General features: G+C 46.6%; 2 protein-coding genes across 10 annotated transcripts in view; one reads left to right on the forward strand and one right to left on the reverse strand.

Annotated features, from left to right (window-relative positions):
- Positions 1-1197, reverse strand: part of BDH1 (3-hydroxybutyrate dehydrogenase 1) — a 56540-nt gene extending 55343 nt beyond the window's left edge. For all 5 annotated transcript variants that reach the window (XR_009487666.1, XM_059855429.1, XM_059855430.1 and 2 more), the window contains exon 1: positions 1065-1197. The gene's annotated coding sequence lies outside the window, so the exon portion shown is untranslated. The remainder of the gene's footprint in view (positions 1-1064) is intronic.
- On the forward strand, positions 1157-18161 carry LOC132331719 (D-beta-hydroxybutyrate dehydrogenase, mitochondrial-like). Of its 5 annotated transcripts, none has more exons than XR_009487667.1 (6): positions 1157-1291; positions 5215-5325; positions 10672-10813; positions 14310-14481; positions 16001-16403; positions 18007-18161. XR_009487667.1 is itself a non-coding variant. In XM_059855432.1 (6 exons), coding segments are annotated over exons 1-6 (912 nt in total). In that variant the 5' UTR covers positions 1157-1189; the 3' UTR covers positions 18008-18161. The 5 variants fall into 5 exon arrangements, 4 of the variants coding, with proteins under 4 accessions (XP_059711415.1, XP_059711414.1, XP_059711417.1 ...); XM_059855432.1 differs by having other exon boundaries at positions 14310-14462; XM_059855431.1 differs by having other exon boundaries at positions 14310-14462; positions 16001-18161.
- Positions 18162-18532: the final 371 nt, after the last annotated feature.

Raw genomic sequence — 18532 nt, forward strand, 5'->3', positions numbered from 1 at the left:
ATAAATAGCTTGACCTTCAGCCACCCAAGATGCTTTTAAATAAGGAAAAACATTATAAGTAAACTACCAAGGCAGGAGACATTTAAAGAAAATGTCAATTTCTCTTCTTTAATGCATCTTTAACTGTTTTTTCTGAAACGGGTAAAAATTAAGGTACTCATATGGTGTATATTGTTTCAAATGAGCTATATGAAATAACTTCAAACAATAATATAACTTCAAGTCACAGGTGATGTTATGACCGTCACATGTTATGTGACATGTTTCCAAAACAATCCTTGGCTCTACAGGTAGTACAGCCGCACAGTTAAAAATACATTTTTTGGTAATTAAGTAGCTGGTGATGCTGGACTAAGCACAGGGAACCACCAATAAACTCAATACCGAGTGAAAACATCTCAAGAACGAGACTTTGGTATGGAAATTAAACTTCAATCATATTTGTCTTGGAAAAAACTAACCCAAGGCACAAAAAACATCTCCCGGTCCCTTTTTATTGAAGCTGAGAAACGGTATCTAATTGTTAGGGGTGGTTTGCATCTCTGCCGAAGGCTGGGCCGCCACCGCGGCAGCTTCGGGGCCTGCTGGAAACCAGGCCCGGGCTGAAAATCAGTGAAATTACCGCAGAAAGAGCAGCGGTGGGCACCGAGATGGGGAGGGAGGGGGCGGACAGGGCTCAGGAGGCTCGCTGCCACGGCTAATCCTCAGAAATCCCGGTGGTTTGATCCAATTCGGGGGCACGGCTGGTGTCCCCGCGAGTTTTGGTGAGGTTTGCAGGGAGAGGGCGAGGCCGGAGGTTCGCCGCAGGTCCGCTGCAGGTCCCGCCGGCCCGGCCCGGTCCGGCCCCTCTCCGGGACGCGGCTGCCGCGGCCCCAAACGCGCTCAAGGCCCGGCCGAGGCACCGGGGGGCGCGGCCGCCCAGGCCTGCGGTGGCTGCGGGAGAGGCCGCGCAGGGGAGATGCCCGCGCCCCCCGCGGGCAAGGTCACCGTGCGAGCCGGCTGCCAGAGCTCCGAGGGGCCGCCGCGACCCACCCCGGCCCGCCCCGCGGCCACCCGCGCGTTACCTGGAGCCGGCGGGTGCCGGGCGCTGCTGCCGTTTGAATGAGGCTGGGCCGGGGCCGCGGTGCCGGGCGCGGCGGGAGGCGGGCCGGGGGCAGGGCCGGAGCGACGGCGGCGATAGGCTGCGGCCATGCGGAGCGGCGCGGGGCTGCTGCTGGCGCTGGGCGCCGCGGGGGTGCTGCTCCTCCGCCTCCTCCTCCTCCTGCCGCGGCGGGCCCGCCGCGCCCTGCCCGTGAGTACCGCGGTGAGGGGCCGGGGCTCGCCCGGGGCAGAGCCCGCCGGAGGCGCCCCCGAAGCCTAAAATGGCGCCGGGCCGGGCCGGGCAGAGGCGCTGCAGGTGTCGAGGCTGGAGGCGCGCTGCCTGAGCCGGGCTGGACTGGTGGAGCCGGACAGACGCTGTGAGGGGGGCGAAGCGCCGAGCTGGGCACGGCCCGGGCGATGAGGCCCGGCCGCGGTGCGGCGGGCGCTGCCCTCGGACCCGCGGTGCGGCGGCTGCCCCCCCCCCCCACCTTCCCGCAGTGCTTCACTTTTAGGGGGAAGATGTTCGTATAGTCATAGAATGGCTTCGGTTGGAGGGGACCTTAAAGATCATCCAGTTCCAACCTCGTCCCATGTGCAGGGGCACCTTCCACTAGACCAGGTTGCTCGGAGCCCTGTCTGTTTTGGCCTCGAACACTTGCAGGGATGGGGCATCCACAGCTTCTCTGGGCAACTTGTGCCAGGGCCTCAGCACCCTCACAGTTAAGATTTTTTTCCTAATATCTTATCTAAACCTACTCTCAATTTAAACCCATTCCCCCCTTGTCCTGTCACTACATGCTCCTGTAAATAGTCTCCCCTCAGACAGTAGAAGGCCACAATTAGGTCACCCCAAAGCCTTTTCATTTCTAGGTTGAACAATCTAAATTCTCTCAGCCTTGTCTCATAGGAGAGGTGCTCCATCCCTCTGACCATCTTTGTGGCCTCCTCTGGACACACTCCAACAGGTTCATGTCCTTCCTGTGCTGGGAGACTGAAGCTGGATGCAGCACTGCAGGTGGGATCTCACCAGAGTGGAGAGAGAGAATCACCTCCTTTGACCTGCCGTCCGTGCTGCTTTGATGCCCAGGATATGACTTGCTCTCTGTGCCAATGTTTTTGCTTCAGGATCTCCAGCTCAATCTTTCCCTCTGGATTAGCCAGATAACACCTGTAGTCTGACTGCAGCCTCCCACTTCACTCCTCCATCCACCCTGCTTGTCTTACTTTCCCCATCCCCGTTCCACTTGAGAAAATACATTCCCTTTGGTGAATATTTTCAGTTCTTTTTCCTGGTATTGAAAACCTCAACTTTCCCAACACTGGAAAAAGGAAGAAGCCAAGTTTACTTTGTAGCTGCACTTATCCTAAAATCAATCTGTTTGATAACATCAGGAAACAGTCAGGGGAGCCACAAATGGAAACAGGATTAAAAAAAAAAAACAAACAAGTGGCACATTAGAAAAAGGTCTAGGTCTAGGTAAGCATGTCGTATTCCCACATTGTCTAGAGAGACAGGCAGAAAAAGTAGCTGCAATTTCTTCAGTCTGTTCTGCAGTAAATGTATAATTCTGATGGATCACCTACATTAGTAAAATAAATTATACTATATAATAAACTGGCCGTGTCCCAATAGGAAATGCTGTGTACATCTGAGCTGACTGCAGGTTAAAATGAGGCTGCTCTGCTAGGGCTGCCTGAACTGTGAGGAATAGTGTTGTGGATCACACAGCAAGCATAGACAGTGTTACTGTGCCCACATGCCACAGCAGCACCTCTGGTACAAGAAGTGCTCTTAGCAGACCGCAGGCACGGTGTCCCAGGCACCCTGTCAGCACTGCAGTGCTGTCTGCCATGCAGTGTTTCCAGGCAGCCCTGTATGACCCCGGGTGAGGGGGGCACCTAAGTTCCTCAGAATGCTCATTAAGGTCACTGTGCTGATAACTGGTCCTCTCTGCCTGTCCCAGAATTGAGTCAAATTAAGCTGCAGATTGGCCTTATCAAACTTCAGGAAGAGGCCCATTAAGCCTTATCTTAGGACTTTCAAAAGATAAGGGTGATTGGGCTTTTCTGTGTTCAGAAGTGTTTCTGGCATAGGGTCCCTTTGGCTGGGGATGGGATTGATCCCTGTTGTCATCCCTGGGAGCTCTCTGTCCATCGGGCATGGCACAAACAGGCACAGGTACAGATGTGAGATCCAGTACACCCCTTGGGGTTTTGCATGCTCCTTGGTGCTGCTGGGGCCTCTGTCTGTTATGAGCCATGATGCTGTAGTCACGTGTTTTATTGCCAGCAATTAGGGTTATAGCAAATAACAATCACAAGATCCTTTTCATACTGTAAGTTGTCCCTCACTTTCCTTACTTTTAAAGGCAGATGAGAGGATTTTTAAACCTTATTTCTGTCTACATTTTGGTTGTTTGTTTTGGGATTTTTTTTTAAGGAGCTAATGATGGTTGAGGATTGGGTATCTTCTTTGCTTGCCTGACCTGTGTTCTGGAAGTGATTACAGCTGCCTATTTCCTGCACACTTCCTGCTCTTTTGGGAAGTCCTCTGCCTTCAAGATTGAGAGGCAAAGGCTCTAGGAAAGTGAAATAGAAAAAAATGTCAAATCCTTTCTATTTTTTTCACAGGCCAACTTGCTGAGTTATTGCAGGAGGTGACCTTGACAACTTCTGTGATCTGGTTAATGTTTGATTTTCATCTCTCTTGGAGTTGTGTCACTCTAAATTAAATTCGGGCTGAGCACTGTATATTTAATTCTCACTCATGTTTTGTCCTTTATCTGTAGCTATCTTTAGAGCTTTAATAGAGCTAGTCTGTACCTGGATGCTCCTTGTCTGAGTATAGGTTATAGTGTAATGTTACTGTGGGTGTTTGTATTATAAATGCAGGATAGACTTTTGATCAGTTCTTGTTTCAGCTTCAGATCTTAACTCGCCTTTGAGAGCAGTTACTTCAACATGAGTTATAGGACAGGGTGTAGCTTATTTGCTTATTGTTCTCTGCTGAGGCTCACCCTGAGTTTGTGCAGCAATGCTCTGATCACTATCACCCTGCAATCATCCCTTATTGTTGCTTCACTACACCACGTCAGCAAAGCAAGAGATGAGGGAGCACTGGCGATTGACCCATTTCTCTCTGAAAATGTGTCTGGATCAGCCAGTGCAATTCATACATAAGTGTGTTCATATTCCAGCCGTTGTGAATACAGTAACAGGCAATATTAGCTGTTGATATCTCCAGAGAGATCTAACTGACTTCACTTCCTTATTGCATCCTCTGCATTTTTATTGCTGTATCATGTTATTGCTTCATGGATATAGTTTCAGTTTGGAGCATTGTGCAGCACAGCAGCTGGCAGCCTTCTAGCTGGGTTAAGTGTTAGTTCGCATTGCTTCACACCTGTGGTGAGGAGATGGCTTTCAAGCAAAGACAGAAGTTGAATGGGCAGTGTTTTGCTATAGCTTCTCTTCAGGATTTGGGATTCTGCTTTCATATCTATCCCAACCCTGTTGTGTCATACCAGATGGAATATCAAATCTTCTTTCTCAATTTACCTGTCAGTCAAATGATAATGTAGGAGAGAACTGTAGGATTTGATAAGTTGTTCTTTTTAAGACTGCAGAGTTTCAGGAGGAAGCTCTAACCTGCAGTCACATTCCTGCGTGCTAAAATACAGCATGGAAAGTGCCGCATAGAGTGGGAGTACATGGGGAACAGACAGCAGTCACTCAGCAGCCAAAAGAGTTGCTGTACAGTTCAAGCCACTGACATCCTGCCATTTGGATGTTCTCTATGCTGCTTTTTATTACTATGAACTGGTAGACCATGAACTTATTTTGAAATGTTTCTGTTCTGCTTTGGCCACTGATACTTGAAAGGAATAGTTACTGTTCCAGCTCAGGTATCAAGGCAACACAAATTGTTACAGACCAGCAACTGAATAATTTTGATTTCACAGTAGTTGGGAGGTGGCTGTGTTTGTGTACACAGGTGCCACTTTTACTTGCATCTGGAATTGTACCTGCCCTGGCTGCAGGACTGCAAGTGGCTCCTGTGCTGTGGGGCAGGGTGGTGGCAGAGCCTGTGTTGTATTATCTGATGGTATCCTGTGACTGTTTTTCCTCACACAGGCTGAAGGGAAGGCGGTGCTAATAACAGGCTGTGACAAAGGTTTTGGACATGCCTTGGCAAAATGCCTTCATGCAAAGGGATTTACTGTTTTTGCTGGATGCTTGCTCATGGTGAGTGGTGAAATTATCAAAATTTTTCTGATTAGAGAAAAATGCTTCTCAAATGAAATCATCTTAATTTACAGCCTCCCTTTACCCTGGTTCAAGACCTTAGGAGGTGCAGTGGGCAGGGATCATTACATTTTCCATTGCTTCATCTGCTTGTTGTATCTTGTACCTCATTCCTGTAATTGTGAGCTCTTTAGGGTAGGGCTCATCTGTCAACTGCATGTCTGTACAGTAGCTTGTACACTGTGGCCCTGTTAACTGCTGGAAGCCTCTCAGAAATACCACAACACCATCAATCTGATAGGCCAAGATTGCTTTGGCACTGTGGCTTTCTGCCTTCCATGGCATCCCTGTTGCTGTCTTTCACAATGTCAGTTTTTGTGGACAGACTCCCCAAACTCATCTCCAAGCTGCCTCTTCTGCATTATTAAGGCTCTGTTTCCAAAATGTCTTGCAACTGTGCTTCTGCAGTGTCTGTACAAGCTGTTCAGTTTATGGATGGCTGAATAAACAAATTTACCATACATTTCTGACATCTTTAGGTCTGACTTCCTGTCACATGTGTTTAGCAGGTGGCATCACTTGTAAGAGGTAAGTTTAGACAGACTAAATCCAAAGTGGTTGCAGACTCCTCATTCCAGTCCCTGCTCGTGCAAAGGACTGACAACTTAGTGTTGTGAAACCCTTTTTATAAACTGGGCTGGCTCCACTTCCATATCAGCTGAGATTTTACCTTTACTATGCATTTTTGCTGTATTGATAGTCAAAATTTTTGTGATTTCTGACCTGAGTTGTTCAAAATCAGTTAAGAGTCACTCATTTCTCCATTTGAAGATGACCACATCAGCACAGGTGCTCAGGGCGTGATGACAACAGATTTTTGAGTACTGTGGAAGGTGAGAACAAACAAGGGTGGCCTTCTCTGCCTGTGTGATTATGGCAGACGTTACGTTCTTCCACCACACCAGAAGGGAAAGTTATTATCAGCTGACATATTGTGTAACTTGAGAGCAAGAGAGTCCTGTTGGATTATTGCCACTGTTTGGAAATTTCCATAAGGAGCCTCTGTAATTCCTTCAGTAATCATGTCATTTGCTGCTTTGGGATGCTTGTCTCAGTGCTGATGGCAAGTCAGGCACTCTGTGTAGCAGCAGATGTAGGGAACGCAAAGGAAAGGGAAAATAGGGTGGCTGAGGGGGCTGTTTGGAAGGCACATGCTAGTGTGGAGCAGAGGGGGACAGGGTCCATTGGAAACTCCATAAAGAAATTAAATGCTCCTGAAGTGAGGCCTTTTTGCTTGTGAGCTGCTGTAGGTTCCCAGCAGAGTCAGAGCAGGTGTGGGGGCAGTTGTCATGAAGCAGATGCCAGGTTCTTAGTTCACACCTAGTTAGTCCATCGCCACTTACATGCTTTTATACAGGATCCCTGATGTACTGCACCACCACAGACAGCCCTTGTATTAAATACAGCATAACAGACTGTGAGGTCCATCAGGAACTTCTTAATGACCAGACAGTCAAATATAAAGTTACAGGAATAAAAAGAATATTGCACACAGGCTGGGATAGAACTGGAAAGGATCAAATGGGAAAGGGATTACATTAAGCAAGGGCAAGTAAGTCCACTGAGAAAGCTTCTGTTAATATATTAGGATTAAGAGGGGAAAAACACACAGAAATAGATTATTAAATAACCTTAAAAGTAGAAATTACAGGAAAAGTTGAAATAATAATTGTTTTATTTTCCTTGATCTTACTGAAAAAAAGAATACATTTTTTTTGTGTGCCTACTGCCAGCAGTTATCATGAGGACTGTAGGCAAAAAAAGGTAAAGAACAAGGGATGTTTATATAAATTAATATGCTCAAGTTCACCAGGCCTGATGAAATGTACTTAAGGGCATTTAGAGGATGAGCCATTGTGATTTTTGTCCCATAAGTGATATTTTCAAGAGCACCTGGAGGCCAGGGGATTTCCAGAAGCCTGGAAGAGGACAGATATTGTGCTTCCCTTCCCAAAGGAGATAGAGCTCTGGAACTGCCAGCCAGGCAGCTCACCTTCAGTGCACTCAATGCATTTGCCACACATTGCCCTGTCAGTTTTTCAGATGACTGCATCATAGTGTGATGCACCCTGCCTGTATAAGTTTACTGGGAACAAACTGTGCTGTGTCAATCCAATCTCATTTTGACTAAGCAGCAGAGTGGCCAAAGGGGAAGGAATAAATGCATCCTGAGTAAGGGTTTGGTCACAGTTTGTTACAATCCCTCATGATAGTCTTATGAGCAAACTCATCCTCTAAGTGACTGCTGTTTAGTCCCAGGACTATACCCTTGGAAGTATCCCCCAGGAGAGAGTTTGTACTCTGAAAAAAATATGCACAGAACCATGCAGAGAAGATTATAGGCCTTTTGGGGAACAGGGTTTAAAATGATTCTGCCAGGTCAGTTGGGGTCTGAAATCAATTATGTGGAATGCAGTAAAGACAAACACGAGGTGTTCCGCTCAGGAAACGCAGGAAGGCAGCGCGTGGATTGGCAGCAGCGTGGGAAGGAACTGGCGCACACGGAGCGAGATGGCTGCATCCATGGGAGCTCAGCATTGTTCATGGCTTCCTGCTTCTCCCTGACATCTCACTGAGGGTGCCCCAGTGCTTGCCAGGACCCAATCCTGAATCCCAGGAGCTTCCCTGGAAAAAGCCATGGCTGTGTCTGTAACAGGGGGTCTCTCCACTAATGAACATCTGAGTGATCTACCTCACCTCAGCACCACTGCACTGAGATCCTCCAAACCAGAACAGGGGAGAGGAGCAAAGAAGGGAAGGAGAGGCAGCCAAAAGCTGGAACAAGTTGCCTCAGCTGGGTAGAGAGGGTTTGTGGAGCTGCTGGGCTTCTCAACCAGGAGCAGCCCCTGCTAGGCACAGGGTGGGGTGGGCAGGTAGACACTGCAGGGCTGCCAAGGCAGGATAACCAGGAGATAGGAGATATCTGGGAAGAAACCACACAGTCCCATTGAAGGCCTATGGAGAGAACTTGGGCAGCAGGCTGGGCTGGAACATGATGGCTTTCAACTCTTAGGGAACTGGGAAGGGGAAGCTGGGAGATTCTTTGAGAGGACAAAAATCAGACAGCACAGGGAAGGGGAGAGAGGCTTCGCAGGAGCAGTTGGGCCATTGCTGCCAGTGTCTCACTTTATTTGTGCTGCTGTGTGGCTCCTGCTGGTGAAGATCATGAAGATCATGTCTGGGTGGACAGTCTGGCTGCTCCCATGGGAACTGCTTCAGGTGTTATCCCAGCCAATGAATCTACCATTTAAAAAACAAGGAGGAAGTACCATGTGGTACCTAACAAGGAATGTACTTAAAGCCCCTAAAGACCACAGAACATAAGATTATGTTCACTTGCTTCCATAAAAATCTGTAGCTGCTCCATTTGTGAAGAGGTGTTCTGGACGAAATAATTGAGCTCTTTGTTTCACAGTTAAATAGTGGCCAAGGTGGTGTGTGCAACTATGAGAAGTGGTCCCAATTGATATTGCATGTTGAAGTCAGTCTTCCAAAATCAATATGTTTTGTCAATAATGAGTAAATTGTAGCTGGGAAGGTAACTTTGCAGATAGAGTTGCATTGGTGATAGGGGAAAATTAATTTCCATATGAATAATACAAACAATTTTTACTGGATTTTTAAGTTGCCAGCCTATGACTTTGTTTCTCAAAAAGCAGTGGAAATATTTCTTCTTTGTTTTATAACTATTATGCAAGATTTGAGAAAAATTCAGGGAAAGGTCTTTTCAGTGCTCAAATGACAACTGGCACTTGCATGCAGATATTATTGCTTTTTATATAGGTACAATAAATCTCTCTCTTTGCAAGCTGAATTTGCTCCACTTTATACTCTGTTAAATAGTGGAAATTTGCTTTATAAAACTTGGTGAGATGAAGGAGCATCTTCCAGAAATACAGTGAGGCATCATACCACCCTCATCTGTTTCAGAGGGAATATAGTATTTTGGTGGTCATGTTGTTGACTACTTGTAACACCACTTTGAGATTGTTTTTGTGGCTAGATAAGAGGGCCAACACAGCCCATCACCATGTTTGATGTGCATTAGAAAAGCTTCAAACTTTGTTTGCTGTTCCTGTTGTACTGGGAAAGAAGTCAGTTGTGAAATGACATGCAGCTGTGGGGCCAAGAACTCATTCCTACTATTGTCATAATGCCAGGGTAACTATATATTGATTTTTAAGAGAACAGCCCTGTTTTGCTCACGTTTATGATGGACATTTCAGCTCTTTTCCTTCATTATGTGTCATTGTTCACTGGACTGAAGGTGGAGATGAGATGTTGTATACTATATGAATTAGATAGCCTGAGATATTTATAAAAAACGAAGCAGTTACAAGTTTTTTATATCTGCCTGGCTGCAGAGGCTGCTGAGCAGGTGACTGTGGGTGGGTTGCTCACCTTGTTTGCCCTTGTGCTGTGGGAGTTGGTATCAAGTGATAAAGGAAGAGTGGCAGCCAGGCATGGTGACTCACCAATTCATAACTTCTTCCTCCCTAATGAGGCAGAGCTTGTGATTCAGGGAATAGTTTTGTGAATTAAATCTCAAGCCTGCTGTAGAACTGTGTAGCTAATCTGTGCTCTTTTCACTTTTATTTGTTATTTACTACCTGATCAAGGCTCTAAGGCTTAAGCAGCAATCTTGCCTGGAAGTGAGCAGGTAAAATTTGGAATTTTAACTGTATTTACATTTGACTAAATAAAAAAAAAAAAAACCACAGTAGTAACAGAATCTCTAATGATAGCAGTGGGATGGGAAGGAAAGAAAGGAAAAGGGTGGAAAGGAAAGCAGAGCCATGAAGTTCTTATTGCCTATAGAGTGAAAAAAAGTTCTTTTTTCTTTAGCCAGAATCTCCTTTCATGCCTCATGTCTGTAATTGTGCTGCTGTGTAGTAGATCTTCACTGAGCAGGTATTCCTGAACATCTGACTCCAATTTCTGTACAAGTTATGTTACCTGTAGAGCACAGAGACCGAGGCAGTGGAGAGTCACCCATGTTTCTCCGCAGCTGGCACAATATTTCAGCATGTTAGGGATGTGAAACCCATCATGAGGAGCCAAGAACAGGGTGGGCTTTGTGGAGCTTCAGGGCACCGTGTCACTGATGCAGTTCTGGAAGTGGTGCAGGAGGATGGCACACTGGTTTGTGCATATTTGTGCACCAGGTTTACACCTGTGTGTGCAGTGTCAGCTTCTATTTCCTGTCCACGTGAATATGCCTGGCCCCAAGCTGTGTTACTGTTCTTGGTCCATCTTAGTGGGACACCTTTCTGTTCTGCTGAACAGGATGAGAATGGAGATGGAGCCAGGGAGCTGAGGAACATGAAGTCTGACCGGATGAAAGTGCTACAGATGGATGTGTGCAGTGACCAGGAGGTGGCTCAGGCCGTGGATTTTGTGAAGAGTACCCTGAAGGAACCAGAGGAAGGTATGTAGGGATCTTTTGCTCACAGAATCCTTTCTGCAGAGCAGGCCATACATTTATCAGGTCTTTCTCTCTGTGCACCACCAAAAGAGGGTTAACAAGCCTGAAGGCCTGTGACGGTATGTGGCTGGCAGTCAGGCTGTGCTGTACCCGGGTCAGTGAGGACAATTGTCTTGCTATTGATGTGGCAGCCACATGGAAAGAGACCAAGACTGGCTGGAGGATTAGGCTTTAACTCTACATCCCATAAAAAGCCATGAGTGGCAGCAAGCCCACAAGTATCTGTGTCTTTGTCCTTGAATGTCTGTGAAGGGCACAGAATAGCCAGAGCTTGATCCCGTCCTAGCACTCCTGCCACACGTGCTCCTAGCTCATGCAGACCTTGCAAGTGACCCTACTAATGAAGAGATGATGGGCCCTGGCTGCTTACTGCTGCTGTCCCCTCTGCTGTGTGGGTACAACTGAGTGCTGAGCTGGAGCACAGATTTGAACTGCCCCCTAACCTGGATTAATCTTCAGTCAGATCAATCCATGTTTTCAGTTTGCCATGCAACATCCCAGAGGTTGTTGTGGAATCCACGATAAGTTTGGCAGAGATGACCTTAATCCACATATCACCTTAAGCATGAGTCCAACTCATGGGTCCCAAAAGCATGTCAAGGGAGATAAGAGTCCCATCTTTCTTTCTTAGAAGTGCTTTGGCAGTGGGATGTGAGTTTACAGTCAGAGCCTGATGTGACACCACCTGACTTCTTCCTGTGTGATGAGGTGAGACTTCTTGCCCTGGATAGGCTTTTCTGCAGCCTCTGTGCCAGCAGCTGTAGACACAGGCTGAAGGTGAACTGAAGTTTGACATCTGTGGCTTCAGGACTTCAGGGTTGCAACTTGAAGGTGGTTGCTCATCTTGAAGCTTGGATGAGTCTGCCATGGCCCTGGTTTGTTCACAGCAAGTATGAAGCTAGTAAATGACAACAGCTCTAATCTTCATGAGCACACCTTTCCTGAAACAAGCATATGAAATGGAACTGAGTAATGTACCAGCTCTAATCCCACACATGTTCTCTCTGCATGATTCTTCTTCCTACACAATCACCCAGCCCTCGTCATGCTTTTCACAGCTTCTTAAGCTTTTCCTGAAGAGCCCAGCAACAGCAGTGGCAGCAGAAAGCCTTTTCCCACTGAGTGAAAACTTGGAAGGGAGCAGCTCTATTGCTTCTATAAATGCAGCAGTGTTTGCAAAATTGTGTGTGTAGCAGGGACAGAGAAGTCTTGTATCCCTGATGAGCAGGTTGGACTGGTTCCTCCTGTAGCTGTTTGCCTCAGCACTGTGTGCAAAGAAACAAAGGCTTGTTTTTAGGCCCATTGGTGTGACTGAGGTTTGTGGCTTCCTAATAAATAGTGTTCAATAAATAGGTGCTGAAACATAAAGACTAATGAGGTGCCTTGCACAGAGGTGTGGTTGCAGACTGAATGTGGCCCCAGAGGAGCTAGTTCAGAAGAGTTTTTGGGCTGTACAGTTCTTTATACCTCTTCTCCCTGTGCTGTGCACATAAGGCTGAACTCTTTTTATAGGAGTGCCTATTTGTTTTTGGTCTCATGCAGTTCCCACTGTATTGTTGACTCTAGAAACGTAATAGTGATAAGGCTCTGCTCAATAAATACACTGCTGTCCAGCAAACAGCCCTGTGACTGGGCTCCCCTCAGCACTTTGTTCTGTTTGTAACATGTTCTGATCTGTAGCAACGGAATTCCAACAACAAGCAATAGTAAATAATGATTCAGGGACGTTAATGAGAACTAACATCACAACCCAGGAAATGGGAAATTGTTGTACAGAAATTTACAGGAATTTGTAAGGAATGCTATGCAGAGGTCAGTTTGTGACTGACAGTTTATATTTTTGGTAAATTCCTGCCAAATTTTCTCAGAATGTTGTTTTGTTAGCGGTGAAATTACTCTGACATTACAAAGGGACCCCATTCAGGCTGAGATGCTGTGCTGGATGCAGATCAGTGTGAATTTCAGTCATCTTGACTCACTAAACCTGGGAGCTTCAGTACACAGCTGTACACAGCTGGAAACAGCCTTCAGGGAGAACAGCCTTAGCTGGGAACGGGGCAGGGTTACTGGGGCCTGTGTGAGAGCACAGAGTCAGTCTGCCAAGGCCATGTTGATGTTTTTAAGTGCAACAGGAGGATAAATTCCATTTCACATTGGCAGAATATTGCAATTTGTTTATAGGACTATGTTTGGTAAAATACATGGTTACTATCTGACTGAATCAATACAGAGTGAAAGTTAAAAGACTTACATGCATCAGAGTAGGGGAGCTATGGAGCAGAAGCAGGGCAAATAGCCCAAAAATTTCTGAGAGAGAGCTTGATAACTTTTATCAACAGGGTGGCATGACGTTGGTGCTTTTGATAGCAATGTTGGAGCTCCCTGGACCTGAAGACTCCTTCTTAGCCCTGTGTTAGTTCTTGGTAAGAGGAAGGTCCTGGAGTGGAAAGGGGCCCCAGCTTCAACTGAGTCTAATGCAGCCCTGAGAGTCCAGCCCTGACTCCAACACGGTGAAAAATAGCCGTGGTGTATGGCAGGTTATCTAATGAGGAGCAACTCTGTTGTCTTGTTTCAGCTCCTCTGTTTGTTCCTCATGCAGTTTATGGCTGCATAGTTCCATGCTTCAATAAGTCCAGGTAGTATGGATTCTCCCTACAGACAGTATGGGCAGTATGGATTCAGCCCTACAGACGTTTGCCACTGGGAGTCCTGCAGTAATCACTTTGAAGGGTCAAATCCTTGCTGACCCGCTAAGTCCTGGCATGTAAAGGGTTCATCACAGAAGATCTTGGGAACTGCAGTCAATTTAATTTTGATAGGACTGCATGTGCAAAAGACATTAATTTTTTAATTCCAGTAGTTGTAAGGGTTGGTTGTAAGTTTGCTAACTCCTAATAAAGTTAGGGTTGAGGGAAACCAAATACTTGGACCAAAACACAGCAGCTGTTAACCAGGCCATTACAGATCAATACCATGCACCCTCCAAACAGCAAGCCAGAGTTGTGAAGGGGATTAAGAAATCAAAAATACCTGATTTCTTTCCTTTTTTTTCCCCTCCTAATTTTGGGAGAAAGTCCAGCCCCTTCCAAATTGCAAAATGTATTATAAAGTCACTGAGTGGAGGCAAACCTGGGATCAAGAGGAGGCTTAAAAGAGAGCCAGACGCAGCCTTATAAAGCCCCAGAAGAGCATTTGACTGTTGAGGAGATGGTCAAGAGGCAATACTTATGTGTCCCCATCACTTTCCTTGATGTTCCAAACAAGCCCCTGGTATAGGAAGACCATATTTCATCTCCTTGCTGAATTTTTCTCTACAACTTATTTCTATGGAAGTACCCAGTTTTTTATTAAGGTTTTAGGTTACTGTGAACAACAAGGAAAGTGTTTTCTCTGTGACACTCTTCCTTGTCCCACTCTTTAATCATGTGTTTGTTGGCAGGTCTGTGGGGCCTAGTGAACAACGCTGGCATCTCAACCTTCGGAGAGGTGGAATTTGCAAGTTTAGACAACTACAAGAAGGTGGCAGAGGTCAACCTATGGGGCACTGTGAGGGTGACAAAAGCTTTCCTGCCCCTCATTCGCAGAGCTAAAGGTACATGCTGGGCAGTGGGGTAAGGCTCAGAGCTTTTGTAGCAGAGCAAAGAGATGTAGCTAGAAATGCAGGCTGTACTTGGGGGAATGCCTGTGCAGTCCAAGGAGGGTTTCTGAGGATGCCATGTAAGCATTTGGTAGTACAAGCTAATCTTGGGACAGGCCAAGCACCTACACAGCAGGTGCTATCTTAAACATCCATCTCTTAAATATCAGAGACTTTTGTGCAGTGTTGACGTATATCACACAGACAAGATAATCCAGAGTCCACAGAGTGGCCATGTTTGGATAACTACATCTTCTCCCTTCATGTGATTCCATTCGCAGGTGACTTCAGGTAGTGACAGAATAAATGAGATTTAATGACAGCCATTTCAGATATCTTACAAGACAATGGTATTATCAAAACTCTTTGTTTTATATTGAAAAAATATATGTATGAGCAGAACTCTGAAGAGCTTCTTTATTTAGCATGTGTGGGAATGATGGTATAGGTGTGTGTTCTGGGAGGACAAAAGGGGGCTATATTAAGAAGATTGCTCAGATGCCATTCCCAGACAGCAATTAACCACTAAACAAGCTCTATCTCACATACAAAAAGTGTCTTACCCATCAGGTCAGCAGGTGGATCTCACAATCCCTCCAAGTTACACTTAGGTCTAGAATGAGACAGTAGAGCTGTCCACTTGTTTCTCAGCTGAAATTTTGAGCTTCAGAAGGATATTGTGCTCCATGGCTGTGAAAATTCTCTCTGTAAAAATAGCTGGTGGAATTATCAAGGGCTTGTTTGTAAGTGTATCTGAAACCATAGTGCACATAGTGCTGAGACACACACAGAGGAGTGAGTACTGCTGTCACTGCCCTGAGGCAGAGCCCCAAGGGCTGTCACGGGCTGTTGGCAGGAATTAGGACAACTGCTCTCCACTGCCCCCTGAACAGCAGCACATCAAGTCTCCTCTTGTTTGTCCCAGGAATGGCCACTGTAGAGACTTTTGACTGACCAGCTGAGTGAGTGGATTGTGCTGCTCGTGCTGCAGGTGCAGAGAAATCTCTACTCATTCTCTGCCATCCAGCTTGGGTCTAAAAGTACACACATGTGTTAGGCAGATGAGCTGTCAAGCTTGCAGAAAGAACCAGAACACTTGTATGGCAGCACACAGAGTTGTGAGCTTTCCAGCTCATGACACTCTAGGCTGGGATCTTGAGCCCTTCTCTAGGAAGACACATGGGTGAGGCACACTCCTGAGAACACACAGCTAACAGTCTCGAAGATCATGGTACTTCCCTACTTGGAAATTAGGAGGGAAATGTCTTGTATGCTTTGTAAAATCTTTGATGCAGAGGTAGGCGTATGCACCATCCCCTGGAAAACAGGGGTTAGCCTTGCTTGAGGCAGGAGAGAAAAGCTGCATGACAGGGGGTGTGTATTCAAGATTCAGATTTTAGAAATCAGCATCATCCCACTAAGTACCCTTTTACTGGGATGTTCTGGCTGCTGCTTCTGCGGCTCATCCCCTGTCCCTGATCTCTTCTCTCTAGGCCGTGTGGTGAATATCACGAGCATGTTGGGACGCATGGTGAGTCCATCTCGCTCCTGCTACTGCGTGTCCAAGTTTGGGGTGGCGGCGTTCTCGGACTGCCTGAGGCAGGAGATGTACCGCTGGGGCGTCCGCGTCATCCTCATCGAGCCCAGCAACTTCGTGGCAGCCACCGGCATCCTGACGGCAGCCGGCATCGACAGGCAGGCCGAGGCTCTGTGGAGCGGCGCCACCGACACCGTGCGGCAGGACTACGGCAGCGAGCACTTCGCTCGCCACGTGGCCACCATGAAGTCCTTCGTGAGCAGTGGCCTGAAGGACGTGTCTCTGGTCTTGAATGACATCACCGAAGCGCTCACGTCCCCGCGCCCCAAGAACCGCTACAACCCCATGGAGACCTACTGGTGGGTGAGGCTGCAGGTCATGACCCACCTGCCCACAGCCATTGCCGACTGGCTTTACATCCCCGGAGCCACACTGTAAACAGGCATCCTTCAGGCATCCCTCCAGGGCTCCTGCTCACACACAGCCTAGGGCTCACCTCTGCACTCCTTGCTGCTGTGTCTCCTCTGGAGATGCATATGCTTCCACTTTGAGTTGTGATTTCAAGTCGTGTGTTGTGGAATGCTAGAACAGCATGGTTTTTTGGTTCTTTTTTTTTTCCTCATTCTTGTTGTTTGTATTTCTTGCTGGGCTGATTAAACTTGAAAAGTGTTTTCCTTTTAAATATGGAGGAAGCAGAGGAAGATAAATATAATGTGTCAAGTATGTGGCTAGTGTAATTAGGTCAGCCGATAAATTTGGCTTATTAATGGGCTCTTGCTTTTCCTTACAAGGGCAAACTGCTAATAGCAGAGCAAAGCTGTTGCTATGAGATGGCTTGAAGGGAGAAACTAAAATGGGAAACAAAAGCAGAGTTTTCCATTTGGTTGAAAATGGGTCAGTCACAGCCTTCCATTGTTTTCCTGATACTGCCAAGGAGTTCTGCTGTGCTGTGACTGTCTGCTCTTTCCAGGGTAACAGCAACACTGCCTCTAAACAGCCTCATTACCTAGCTGCAAAGAAGGGTTCTTCCCTCCCAGCGCTGTGGCCAGGAGCTGCCAGGGCCAGTGACTGGGCACATGATAGGCCATGAAAAACCCTACTAATGATGAGGTCTGAGCCATCTCTCAGCAGCCCCTCTCCACCTGTTTCTCTCTCCCTGGGACAGGGTTTAAGCTGATGTAGCAAACAAATTTGGCTTCTCAGACCACTACCTTACATGCCTGAACTACTCAACTGTGATACAGACATTGTCCAGCCATCCCCATTTCCCTCTGGCTGGTGAGGGAGATGCTGTTGGCTTTTCCAAATCAATTTTTTTAATTTATCCTGTGCATTTGAACAGTGATGGGGCACCTTGCAGCTAGTGTGGCCTGTCTATGAGCTCTGGAAGGATGCTTAAAGGGACACATTTCCTATTTATAATATTGCACAATGAAATCTCCATGTCACACAATCATCTTCTCAATCTACCTCTTGATAACTGATATGATAAATGTTGCCCAGTATCCCAAAGGCTCTCTTCTGTTGGCCATATGCAGGATTTCTATTATGTTTTCCAAGTGCATGGCTGCCTGCCATGCCCCATTCCCTGTGTTCCAGTGGTGACCACTGGTGGAACAGCCAGTGAGCTGCAGGCACTGCTGGTCAGGCTGGTACCTGAGCCTCTTACTCTTAGGGACCAGCATTTCCTTCCACTGTTTTGCCTTATTTGAAATTAAGTGGCTGTGAAAAGAGCTTATTGATTGCTCTTTCTTCATCTGTCTATGCTAGCTCTGACTTGGAAACTGTGCCTTAAACTTTTTTTATGCCACTGTCTGCAAATTCTTGGAGTCTGCATGCAGCCATGAATGCTGTGATGCCTTCAGGAGGAAAGCAGGTTTCCCTTGGAGATGCTGTCAAGGCAGCTTGTCTTACCGGTAACAACTGCTAGAAATACTGCTGCACAGTTTGTGTCTTTTCCAGATCATCTGCACATGGAGATTTCCTGGGATTCAGGACCCAGAAGGACTGCAGCTTAAACAGTAATCACTTCTGCCCCCTGAACTGTAAAATGTGATTAATGTTAAGTAGCTCTGATTTGCACAGAGAGAAAAATAAAATAAGATTTTTAAAGCATATGTCTCTGGCTCCAGTGCTCATTTCTACATTTGTTTTCCCACCTCTTTTGAATCTGAAGTTGGGATTTAATTAGGTTCAGTAATTAAGGAGGTGGTTTAATAATAACAATTAATGATGTTTCAGCAGGTAGTGGGACTGTGGAGGCTCAGAACTGCCTGGAGCAGAATGGGCGGCATGGCCCATTTCCTCAGCAGAAGGCAGTTAGAGAGGCCTCTCTGTAAACACTGTCAGTGTTTGTATTTTGTGTGGTTTCCTTTGAAGGAGACAGTTTAGAGCAGTGCTGTGCATTATTCATTGCCTCGGCACTCTTCATGTAACTAATCCAAGGGCTACAGCTGCCTGGTAGAAAGGATTAGCTCCTCTCACAGAC

This window comes from Haemorhous mexicanus, chromosome 10, assembly GCF_027477595.1.
Source record: "Haemorhous mexicanus isolate bHaeMex1 chromosome 10, bHaeMex1.pri, whole genome shotgun sequence".
NCBI classification, from domain to species: Eukaryota; Metazoa; Chordata; class Aves; order Passeriformes; family Fringillidae; genus Haemorhous; species Haemorhous mexicanus.